The sequence below is a fragment of the Tachysurus fulvidraco genome, chromosome 2, assembly GCF_022655615.1.
Source record: "Tachysurus fulvidraco isolate hzauxx_2018 chromosome 2, HZAU_PFXX_2.0, whole genome shotgun sequence".
Lineage (NCBI taxonomy): Eukaryota > Metazoa > Chordata > Actinopteri > Siluriformes > Bagridae > Tachysurus > Tachysurus fulvidraco.
The window spans coordinates 9,824,741-9,837,153 of record NC_062519.1 but is presented as its reverse complement, the minus strand read 5'-3'; the positions used below and the strand labels follow the sequence as shown (position 1 = coordinate 9,837,153).

The 12,413-nt window shown below is 38.7% G+C and overlaps 2 protein-coding genes across 2 annotated transcripts in view; both read right to left on the bottom strand.

Annotated features, from left to right (window-relative positions):
- Positions 1-12,132, bottom strand: part of ece1 (endothelin converting enzyme 1) — a 30,667-nt gene extending 18,535 nt beyond the window's left edge. Inside the window, exon 1 of the mRNA XM_027165469.2 lies at positions 11,516-12,132. Within this exon, the coding sequence (XP_027021270.1) occupies positions 11,516-11,644 (129 nt within the window). The 5' untranslated portion in view covers positions 11,645-12,132. The remainder of the gene's footprint in view (positions 1-11,515) is intronic.
- On the bottom strand, positions 3,082-5,359 carry LOC113655141 (E3 SUMO-protein ligase ZBED1-like). Its single transcript, XM_027165471.2, has 2 exons — positions 4,733-5,359; positions 3,082-4,517 (listed from the first exon to the last, which is right to left on the bottom strand). Exons 1-2 carry the CDS (start codon positions 5,180-5,182, stop codon positions 4,113-4,115), a joined length of 855 nt encoding a protein of 284 aa, XP_027021272.2. The 5' UTR covers positions 5,183-5,359; the 3' UTR covers positions 3,082-4,112.
- Positions 12,133-12,413: the final 281 nt, after the last annotated feature.

Here is a 12,413-nt window from a genome sequence, read left to right as displayed (position 1 = left end):
GGTAAGTTATGTCCACGATCACAAACTGTAAACAACTGTTAGATTAACCAGCTGTTTCAAAAAATGCTACTTTTCATCCATTTATGCTGCTAAGATCTTTTTAAAAATATTTTTTGGCAATGGATTTAGGAGCATTGTGAAGGGTCACACACAAAAATGCACATAAAGTCCAAAAGTGCCAAAAAAATTATATTTACATTTACAGACCTTGGCAGACAACCATATACAGTGTGATGTTCAAAAGTGCTTTGAAGTCTTTATCATCGAATACATTGCAATTGGATGCGAGGTCCTATACTACAGATACAATGAATATAAGATTCTGATGTTCATGGGTTCCATGTACCGATGTAATTTACTAAGATTTCCATGAATCTAAAAATGATTTACATCCATTTGATTTAAAAGAAAATGTGATTCATCAGACCAGGTTTTCTTCCATTGCTCCATGGTCTAGTTCTGATGCTTGCATTCCCATAGTGCTTTGTTGCTGGATGGGGTCAGCATGTCTCTCTGAATGGTCTGCAGCTACACGGCCCCATACACAGCAAGATGCAATGCACTGTGTGTTGACACCTTTCTATCATAGCCACCTTTAACCTATTCAGCAATTTGTGCTACAATAGCTATTCTGTGGCATCAGACCTGATGGGCCAGCCTTCACTACCTATGTGTGTCATTGAACCCAAGGTGCCCATGATTGTGTCCCTGGTTCATCAGTTGTCCTTTGTTGGATCACTTTTGGTAGATACTAACCACTGCATACAGGGAACATTCCACAAGACCTGCCATTTTGGTGATGCTCAGACCCAGGCATCTAGCCATTACAATTTAGCCTTTGTCACAATGATCCTTACACACTTGCCCAGTTGCTTCCTGTTTCCTTGCTGTATAATATATATCCCACCCTTTAGCAGTTGCTATTATAAGAACCTTTTAATGTTTTTTAATATATATATAAAAATTATTTATATTCTTTATAATTAATTATTTATTATTTATTAATATTATTTATTTATTGTAAGCGCTTATATTAAACAGCTGAATCACACAGAAAGCTGTTCAACCAGCTTGATAAATAAGACCCAATGTCTCCACATGAGTATATTCCTCGAACATCTAAACCTGGTAGTGTATTATTTACAAGAAAGCTTGTTTTTCTTGTACAATGCTTGCTTTTGATATGTCCCTCTGCTTTGACTTTATAACAAGATCACACACTTTCCCCTAACTGTACATTAGAAATACAGTCAGCCTCATTCACTCTACATGCATCACAGTTATAAAGTAAACATATGCCTTGTATCAAGATTGAAAACACATTTGTTGAGTCTAGCTTTTTATGAATAGCTTTTATTTGGTAAAGAAGCAGATCCGGAGGGTTCATGGGCATAGAGTGTTTGGTGGACTGGGATGTCTGGATGCTGTCGCCGTTCCACCCTCACAAGTTGCTCAGGTTTGCTGATTATAGAGTGGTGGGATGCTTTATGTCCCAGGAAGCTCTCATGTGTGTCACCTTCCGTATCTCCCTTTTAGTTATGCCATCATAGGTAGACTCCCTGTCTGCACTATACACATAATGTACAGTGTCCATCACATGAGTACAATCATACCTAATATTTTTCTCTGTCGAGCTATATATGCCACTCCAAGCTCAAAGTGTTCGGAGTTCCTAGTCTGAGCACCTCTTCTACTTCATCAATCCTGACACCCTACCCCTGGTTGAAGTCTTGTTGCCCGGTGTGCATTCTGTGGCGGATTGATCTCCATGCACAGCCAGTAACTCATCAGATAGCTGTGGATGAGGCCGTCCGGAGACTGCCACAACTTCAGTGAACCATCGTTGCGTCAGCTAGCTTTATGGTCGGCTCTTCGTCAGCAATCATTTGAAGACTTTGGCAAGAAGAAATAGTCTGGTGTCAGTGATGAACTACATACGGTTATAGGAAGGACATTGTTTACATTTACATTATTTACTGTCCAGTTTCACCCGAATGAGAATGGGTTCCCTTCGGAGTTCAGTTCCTCTCAAGGTTTCTTCATCATATCATCTCAGGTAGTTTTTCCTTCCCACCATTGACTCCGGCTTGCTCATTAGGGATAGGTGTTAGAGATTTTTGATTTGTTAAAAGTGCTATACAAATAAATTAAATTCAATTAAACTGAATTTGAATTAAACTAAATCTAGATAAACCTATTGAGCAACTGATTCAAATTGACCATGACTCCATTTGTTAGGCCTTTGTTAAGTGGTAACTTGTTAGGAACTGGGGCAATATTAAGCCTATTTCATTAAACAAATTCCAGATAATTCATTCAGTCATTCACTCATTCCTTTAAATACGTTTACTTCAGTAAATACTTCATTCTGGGCAGGGTCACTAACAAAATGACTGATTTGCATATATTTTATAAAACCAACTAAGCTTTAGGAACAGGCAAAATTTTATCCACAATCCATTTGTATCCTAAAACATCTACTCAGGACCACTGTGATCTAATACAAATGACCATTAAATTGTTTAAACTGTGTTTATAGGTCAACTCTCTTTAAACAAAAAAACAAGGCAGAAATCGATGCATGCTGCACAAATCAGGCTTGTGCCACTGGAGAATTTTAGGTTTCTTTATATGGCTGCAGGCAGTCCACCACATGAATTTCAGCATTTACATCTGACTCATTTGGAAAGTGGCTTGATGGTCAGAAGACCAAAACAGAGGCAACCTTTACAAAGAGAAAAGAAAATATTTTATATACAGTTGTACTTTAGGGTAGGAATAGAGCTTTTAACAGATAAAATAAATGACTTATTTGACTTAGTCCTTTAGGTGTCCTCACATGCTTCAGTCACAGGTAAAGATATTTACCCAATAAGGAACAAAAAAGGATTTTAAGAAAAGGGAAGCCTTTATTTTTGCATATACCAACTTTGGAGGTTGGGGTCAGAGTGCATAGTCAGCCATGATACAGCACCCTTGAAGCAGAGAGAGTTAAGGGCCTTGCTCAAGGGCCCAACAGTGGCAGCTTGGGTTTGGGGTGCTGGGGCTTGAACCCTGATCCTCCAGTCAACAACCCAGAGCCTTAACTGCTTCAGCCACCACTGCCCATTGTAACACTGTAGATTAAGCTGGTTGAAATTGTAGTTTCTGATTTGTATTTTTTCTTTTATGTTAATTATAGAGTTAAAAAGAGGTATGTCACGGTTGGATTTACTCTGACTCTCTAAGCGTTCATTCAAAAATTGCTTATTTCAGTCACTTAAATCTCAAGCTATAAGATAGCCATTCTGCATTTGAATAAGTGCTTATTTGTACCTTTTTATTTGTTCTTATTTTTGCATGCACACCATTTGTGCTTTGAGTCAAATTTGGTCCAATAAATGGGAGAATGTTTTTATATGTCTCAGGCTTAGTTGGTTCAGTGTGCTGTATGTTAATTTGCACATAATGCGTGACCATTTGCAAACATACCTGTACAGCCTGTTCATATTTAAACCATATGTTAAACTGACAGATGGGTTGGATTTTTTTTTTTTGGTAGATGTTGTTATAGGCTCGGGGTAACCTTCCTTTCATGACAGGTTTCAGCAAAAAACCTACGCCCATGTTGTGATATATTGGAAAATACTAGGGATGCAACAATACAGTTAGCCCACGGTTCAATACATACCTCGGTTTTTATCCACGGTTTTCGGTTCGGTTCGGTTCTGATGGCTTAACACATAAAAGTGTTTTTTGTTATTCTATGCTTAGGCAATAGGAACAGTAAGTTAAAATAAAAAAAATTATTGCAATACTCCTTTATTTTACTTAAAAGCAAAGAAAAGTCCACTGGTTCCTCGTGTTTTGTATAACATAAACATTTTTTATTTTAAAATGAACACTGACATCTCACAGCTGCTGGTAGCCCATGTACAAACTGGGGAGCACACAAATTCCTAAATTTTGAAAATAAACATACATGTGAAGTTAGTAAACATAAATTGACCATTTCAAATAAACATACTTGTACTTCAGTGAACATAAATAAACCATCTTAAAAAACTTAACAGCACTCCAGTACAGTATCCTTCATTCAGAATGTAAAGTGCAATTTCACTTAGGTCAGCTATCTATTCCTGTATTTTGAGGTTCTTCTGTAAAAAGATAAGCCTGTCAACATTCTCTGCAGCAAGGCGAGAGCGTTTTGCACTTACAATGTCCCCGGCAGTGGAGAAAATTCTCTCACTCGCAACAGAGGTTCCTGGGACACAGAGGTGTTGTGCAGCTTTTGCTACATGGGGGAACTTGCATTCATTTGTTTTCCACCATATGAATGGATCAGCATCCACTTGAATACTGTCTGCTAACTTGTATGTGGTGACTTCCTCCTCAATGATCTGGGCAAATGGCCTACTCTGCTGTTCCTCAGTTTTGAAAAGCTCCCCAAATACCTCTGACATTGCTGTCTTCTTCTTGGGAGGGGGAGAGGATGGATTGTCTTCCTTTTTGGAGGGCACAGGATTCTCCACTAGACACTTTGCATCAAAGAGAATGATCCTTTAGTATAATTATTACACATATAAGCACACACAGCTCAGAACCACAACCATCTCCAGTGCAACATATGACAAATGTGAAATTATTTTGATCAGTGAAAAGGACACAAAATATATAACAAACATCTAAATGGATAAAAGAATCAAAATCACACACGATTAAAAAAAAAAAAAAAAAAAAAATCAAATAGTACCTGCTGTTCATGCTCCAGAATTTCACGGATTATATTCCTGTAGAGCTTATCACGAGAGTCTTCATCAAGGTAAGGCAGCGATTTAAACCTGGGGTCAAGGGCTGTGGCCATTTGGAGGTAATCATGAAGATTAGGGTCAGTGTACCTCTTTGCCAGGTCATTTGTAATGGCTGCTTTGGCTTCTTTGACTGTTGCAGTGTCCTGGTCTCCTGGTGACATGGATTTGAGAATCATCTCTTTCAGAGGAAGGATCATTGATATAGTGGGGGTTGTTTCACTGCTCATCAGGGTTGTCACTGTTTTCAGTGGTGTGAGGACCTGAAACAGTTCTTCTGCCAGTTTCTGTTCACTGTCATTCAACATGGTTATGTTCTTGACAGACAGCTTCAGATCTTTGTCCAGTAAGGCAGAATAGATGGCGGGCTGCTGTTCTATGTATCTTTCCAACATGTCATGTACTGTATTCCATCGAGTTGTGACATCATGAATTAACTTGTGTCTGGGCAAGTTTAACTTGATAAACAAGTTTATCTCCTGCTTCACAGTAAAAACATGGTGGGCTTTGGTGCTTTTGTGAAAAAAAGTCACTATTTTTCTAACCCTCCCCAGGAGGCGGGACACTGTGTTGATTGACACTGCTTTCTTGGCTGCTAGGTTTACAACATGCGCAAAACAACTTATCTGTGGCCCCAGCCCATCAGCTTCATTAACTGCATTCACAATATTCGGAGCGTTATCTGTGGTGACAGGGAGTAACATATTTGGCCTCCTCAACTTCCAAGTATTCACTGCATTTGTCAACTCTTCTGCCAAATGAGCGCTTGTATGACTTTCATACAGGGGACGGGTTTGGAGTACAGCGCTTTTCATTTCCCAATCCGACATGTAGTGAACAGTTACAGTGACTCACGGTTGCCCGCGAGGTCCAACCATCTGTGGTCAGAGCAAGGCTCTGTGCTTGAGCCAATTCGTACACAATACTGTTGCATGTCTTTTCATAGAGGTCAGGAATTATTTCGGTGCTAAAAAAGTGCGAGACGGTAGTCTGTAACGCGGATCGAGTGTTTTTATAAGATGACAAAAGCCCGCATCTCCAATCACCGAAAATGGCTGCAAATCTTTGGCAATGAACACCCCCACTGCCTTTGTTATTTTCATGTGTCTCTCGGAACCAGTTGGGTATGTATGCTGGAAGGATTCAGCGAGGGACTGTTGTTTTTTGGAGGACTTTATTACCTGCTCTGCTATCCTGCATTCAGACATTGATATTGCTGGTTGATGGCGCCGCAGATGTGCAATCATATTGGACGTGTTTCCGTTTGAGTAGGCTACACGTGTAAAACAATGCTTGCAGACAGTCATTTTTTTGTTTACCATTTTTTCTTCCCCGGTATTATACTCAACCGCAAAACCGAAATGTCTCCACACCACAGATTTAAAAGACGCCGGCACCTCCACGTACTTTAGCCTCGCTTCACCACCGCTCGCCATGTTAAAGTGTGGAATGATGGTTCAGCGCCCCCTAACTTTAGAGCATAGTAATTGAACATTTACTCGCGGGGAGGAGCTTCCTCATCTCAGCTCGTAGACTTAAAGGCGCACACAGTCAATTCGGAGCGAAATAAAAAGCACATAAATTATTTAAACGTAAAACCGAAAAGACCGCAATTCACAAGCGCGTATTGAACCGGGGATGTCGTAGCGAACGGTTCAATATTATATTGAGAATTGTGGCATCCCTAGAAAATACTGTGTAATATGTGCAGATTAAATATATATTTTTCAATGACTTAAAACATTTTAAGGATATAAATAGTGAGGTTCACTAAAGGTGGTGCATTTTCTCTTCTGTTTTTTGATGAATATAAATAGATTTTACAAGATTTAGAACAGAATGTACTTTTATAGATGACCTCCCCATGCCAAGACCTCAGATCTCTCCATCTGTCACTGCACACAAACTTGGGGTAGTCCAGCACAAGCAAGAACACTTTCTGCTCTACATCCGTAAACTGACACGGTTATACAGGTTTTTCACCTTTCAACAATAAAAGACCATTTCTTTTCACATGTAGGCACTTAGGTGCTTGTTCGGTGTCTTGTCATTTTGAGACTGAACTACTGAACCTTGATCCTGACAGGTCTGCCTCTGCATGTCATATGATCTATGTATTAAAAACATAACCAATTGTTTTTAATCTTCCCTTAGTGCCTGTTGGTCTTTAAATGAAGGATAAATACCTAAGTACCTGAATTAGTACTACTACTGAGAAATTGTTATCTTTTTATACTCTTTATAGAGTTTGGTACTCTTACCAAGACTGACGGTACATTAAGTCCTTGACCAAATAAACGTAGATTAAGATGAGACTTCAAAACCTTCTGTAAGTTGCTCTGGAAAAAAGTATCTGTGTAAAACTGTTAAAGTTATACTGGCTGTGAGACAGGATACCCAGGAAAGGATGCAATTCACTGCAGGGCATGAAACATGCAGACACTCCACACTGACAGTAACCAGAGCTCAGGACTGAATTCTGGAGAGCAATGTGCCACAGTGCTGACCTATCAATATTTAATAAATATATTACCAGGTCACAACATTTGACAAACATGTTTCAAAATGGTTTAACAAGTAATAACAATGATGATGATGCTGATAATAATTATCATCATCATTATTATTATTATTATAATCCTGAGCTTTATTTCATGAATAATTTACAAAAGAGTAAAAAGCTCTGCTTAAAAAAAGCTTAATCACATCATGAGATCATCACGTGAAACCGAAAACGTATATGTTTATAGTCGAATTTGCAACCTAAAAGACTGACCTAGTGTGTGAATGTTAGTGTTAGTACAAACTTTACTGCTCATAACTGGCATATAAAGAGCTCACAAAAGAATCCTGTCTGTGGAGAGAACAATCAGCATCATTGACGTGCTGTAAAAATTTGCTTATCTGCGGTCTATTTGTTTCTACAGGGAGCTCCAACACATGTTGTGGGTGGTTATTACAAGATTAGCAGGTGTTGTTTGAGTATGTTGTGAGAGATTCTGCTTGCCTCTGAAATGTTTGGCTTAAACATTACAGTCTGCAGACTTTCACACATGCATTTGTACTATACAACATATACAATAATAATAATATAGGTTTAATTGAATTAATATCATGTTTCTCAAAATAGGGTCTTAACCAGGCAGTGAATTTGCAATTGTATTAGTGGTACAAATCCATCATTATCAATGTCTTTAAATGTATAAATAGTCTCAGCTGGAGCTGAATATAACAGCCATAATGTTAAAAAAAAATTATACTCCAAAGAAGATTTAAAAAAAAGATTAAAAAAAAAAAGATTTCTCTGACTCCAATTAATAGGTAACTTATTATTGTACACATTAAACAACTTTTCAGCAGTGCCCCATATGCTGTCAAAAGAAAAAAGAATACACACTAAATATTTCAGTCTCTCATGCCATTTTAGGGAAATTTTGGCAAGTTCTCTATACAACATTGTTTCAATAAAGTGATGTTTGAGGGCATTTATTTATGTACAACTCTCTTAAGATCCTGCTACAGCATCTATTTATGGTTGAGGACTGACTTGGCCAACTTTGTCTTAGCCATTGGAACAACTTGATTATTTTTTGTTCTTTAACCAGATGGCTATTTACTGGGGTGATTGCAAACATACTTTTCTCATTGACTGTAAGTTTCACAGGTCTGTGGTTGTAAGTCAACCCAAAACACCCCCCTCCATGACCATGCTTGACAGATGGTATGAGGTGTGTGTGGTCATAATCTGTGTTTGGATTTTGCCAAACATGGTGCTGTACATGAGAACTAAACATCTCCTCCTGCCAATCATCAGTACATCAGTTTTGGAGAGAAGTCAGATTCTGTCTTTTTGTGACAGTCCTAGGGTTGCCACCTTCAATACAGAAAAATAAGGGATGTCTGCCACAGCGGGGGCCACACCCCTCGGGGCCACGATGACCACAGTCCCGATGGCGTGCCAGTGGTGGTATATCATAACTTAAAACATGTATTCATAAAAATATTAAGATTGATACCAATGGATATTATAATAAGATATCTGCTATTGAAATCAGTGTGAACAGATGCACTCAGTCTCTCACTATCACAACTTAAGTGGTCATACTGAATACACAGCTATGACAATAATAAATATACGCCAACAAAGTGTGACTGAGAACACAAAAAATAAGCTTTTGGAGGAAGGTGTGAGATGTGAACCATATTTTATTAACTTATTATTAAATTAACAGATCCATAACTTAGTAATTATAACTTGCAAACTTGCAAAAGATCTTCCATGGACATCATGAACATAATAACATCAGTGGATGTATATCAGTGTATCAGTGAATATCAGTGGACCAGAAGTAGTAGTGTGCAGTATTGGAGCATGTCAGGCCTACTTTCTTTTATAAGTGTACTTCTTGTCACTCCGTGCAGCACTGAGAAGCTGTTTGTCTTTCAAACAGCTACAGTAAAACTCTGAACAGGACTGCTCAAAGTTAAAAGTGATCAAGTGCTCACTCCTAATGAGCTCCACAGAGCACCTGTTCCTGCTGTCACTCCATTTGTTGGCCATTCTAGAAAAGATCCTTTCCACATAACCAGTGGATGCTGGGATGCTTAAGGTGTGGCTGATGATGGACAGCATGTTAGGCAGGTTAGCTACTTGAAAGTGAGCCACCCACATGGCAGCCACATGTTTGGACTTGCATTCATCCTCTGCACTATCTCTGAGCCCCTTCAGAATGCTATTTGCTGTGGTGCATTCATCATAAAGTTCTTGGATGAGGTTCAGCTTATTAATGATCCTCTCAGTGTCACTGAAGGAAACTTTCAGAGCTGGATGCGGGGGGCCGGCGGGGGGTGGGGTGGTGGTGGTGTTATCTTATCGTTTCATATGGATTTTCGGTCACTCTGACTCCATCAAATGAACCGGCGAGGCGGGGTCCCTCCTCTGACTCTGATTGGTCGTGATTCACGGCCCGTAACCCTAAAACAAACCAATCAATCCAATAATGGCAACGAGTATTACCCAATCAGGGGCAGAATAGGACACGTCTCCACACAATGTGGGTGGGTGATTTGCATGGGATGCTGTATAATGTGGACCTATGTAAAATACGGGACAAATCGATTGATTTGATACGGGACGCGTCATTTTGCCTGTAAATACGGGATGATTCCGTATTTCATGGGATGGGTGGCAACCCTAGACAGTCCTGAAATGTCTAATGTACTTAAAGAGGCCTGTAGACCATATGGTGTAGCTCTTTGGGTTTCCTTATACATCTCTGAGTTTTAAAAAGATCTGACCTTGAATTGAATTTTCTGAGACAGTCATTCCAGGGAAGAATGGCAACTGACATTTGTAAACCATAATTGCAATTCAAGATGGTTTTATAGACCATCCTAACAATAATTGCTTCTCAGAGGTCATGACTGATGTCCTTTCTTGCCATGATGTGGACACACACCTAGAGGTAGTCGTACTTCTTGATGATGACTAATCTTGTGCATTTCATTAGTAGCACATGGCACATCTATTGATGGTAGAGGTAGAAAGGGTTTACTTTTCCCCCTATGTTTACTTAAAGGTTTATTTTTTAAGGCAAAAATGACCACATATTTAAATCGGTTTTGTTATTTTGTTGTTTAAACTGAGGTTGAATGTGTTGAGAACACAAGCAGGGTGTACTTTCTTTATCCCACTGTAAATCTTCTTTAGGATTTGGTTCTTAAAAGCTGGTTAAGTAAACAGACTATAATGAAAAAAGTTCATTGAATTTACCCAATTTACCAACATTACTCAGCATGACATTGTACCACACAAGTTAATCAAATCAATTTTAATATAATACTATAGCCAAATTTGTGTCAGTGCCACAAACTTGTGAGACATTATAACCATCATGTTAATTCTAAAATTATCACATGTACTCTATATAACCTAAACTAATTGATTAGTTTGTTGCAATAACATTTAGTATGCAATGAAATTTGAGCTTTGATGAGAAATATTTCATTTTTAAATAAATCTATTTGAAAGTTTTAATTAAATATAAACTGAGATACATTTAATATTTATCAGTTATTTTGAAGTGTGAGAACTCTGCTATAAGAGGAAACATTAACAAGCAATTACCATAAAAAAGTACATAATTGAAAGCTTTTTTCTTTTTACAAAACAAGCCAGAATAGCAGAATAACGCAAGTTGGTACTGTTATTCACCTAAAGCATTCGACTAGATGCAAATGTGCGATAAACGGTGAATCAGCAGCAGGAAATGGCACCAAAGAAAACATAGCTCAAATGACAGCCTGAACTTATCTACAGAACAATTAATCTGCTGCTACTTTCTCAGGCAAAACCTAGACTGCTTACAGGTGGATAGCTGTTGATAGTTCACAAACACACTTTTCAACAAAAAGCTATTGTTATGATTTGGTGATGTAAAATAGCTGGATGCTAATGGCTAATTTATACTACAAGCTTGCCTTTCACAGTCTTTCAAATTTGTTAAAATTCGAATTTTTGAGGAATGCAGATGCAGGCTCCTTAAAGCAGTGTGATTCTAAAAAGTCACATTATGACTTGACAAACACAAGGCAAATGTAGTGATGTTTAGACTGAGTCTAGTGAGAAGAAAGTAGAGTTTTACCTTCTGAACTTTATCAAGTAAAAGTCAATAGTAGTAACTGAACGAAAAACTACATAAAATCAGGCTACATGAAAAATCTCTTACCTGCATGGTTGGAGACTGATACGATATGTCAGGGGTGGTGTCTATCAGCTCCTCTTCGTCTGAGGTAGCTCGCTTGTAGGATGACATCTGGAAGGTTAAAAGGAGAAAAGATTCTCTCAGTGCCTCCATACTAATTTCAGGTCCTCAGTGTTCACTGTGAGGGTTTGTTGTTAAGCCACTGTATTCTGTGAGAATCCTTGGGAAAAAGGTTCTCCTAGGATCCATCAGGAGAAGTCCAGATAAAGACTCCTTCAACAAACTCGAGCAATCTCTGTCTCCAGCATGCAAGAGTGTGAGGGGTCGCTTCCTTCACCTCCCCCACCTCCTGATATCTCTTCCTCAGAGCCCTAAGTTTCACCTTTTCTCCCCCACAAATCTCCCTCAGGTTTAAACTCCAAAAGCACTGTCTTTCAGTAATACCTCCATGCTGGGAGAATGATATGCTCTACCATGTGCTGTTCAGCAATTCTGTGTATTTAACTTCATTCCAGTAAGCTTTGACAGGTCCAGATTGAGCAAGACACTCACAACAAAGAAAAATAGGAGAAGACTTCAGCAACTTGTGTGTGTGTTAAAAAACTATGGGTGTCCGTGTAAGTGTGGTTCAGAGGAAGAGGAAGAGAGAGTGCATTCCATAGAGTGTGGTTTCGTTTAGAACAGGGAGGGAACTTTTAGAGGTTCGTCTCCGCCCAATGTTTCCTGCCCCTAAGACATTCCAGGCCATGGGGCGGGGTGCTTTTTTTCTTTCTTTAAAACGCATAAAGGCACTCCCACTCCAAGGTCCTGTTGTTACTGTCACCAGATAAGTTTGACAGAACCAAGCTACCATGATGATTCAGTAAACAATCAATAAAAACTTTAAATTCTCCTCATTGCTTTATTTATAATAAACTAAAGA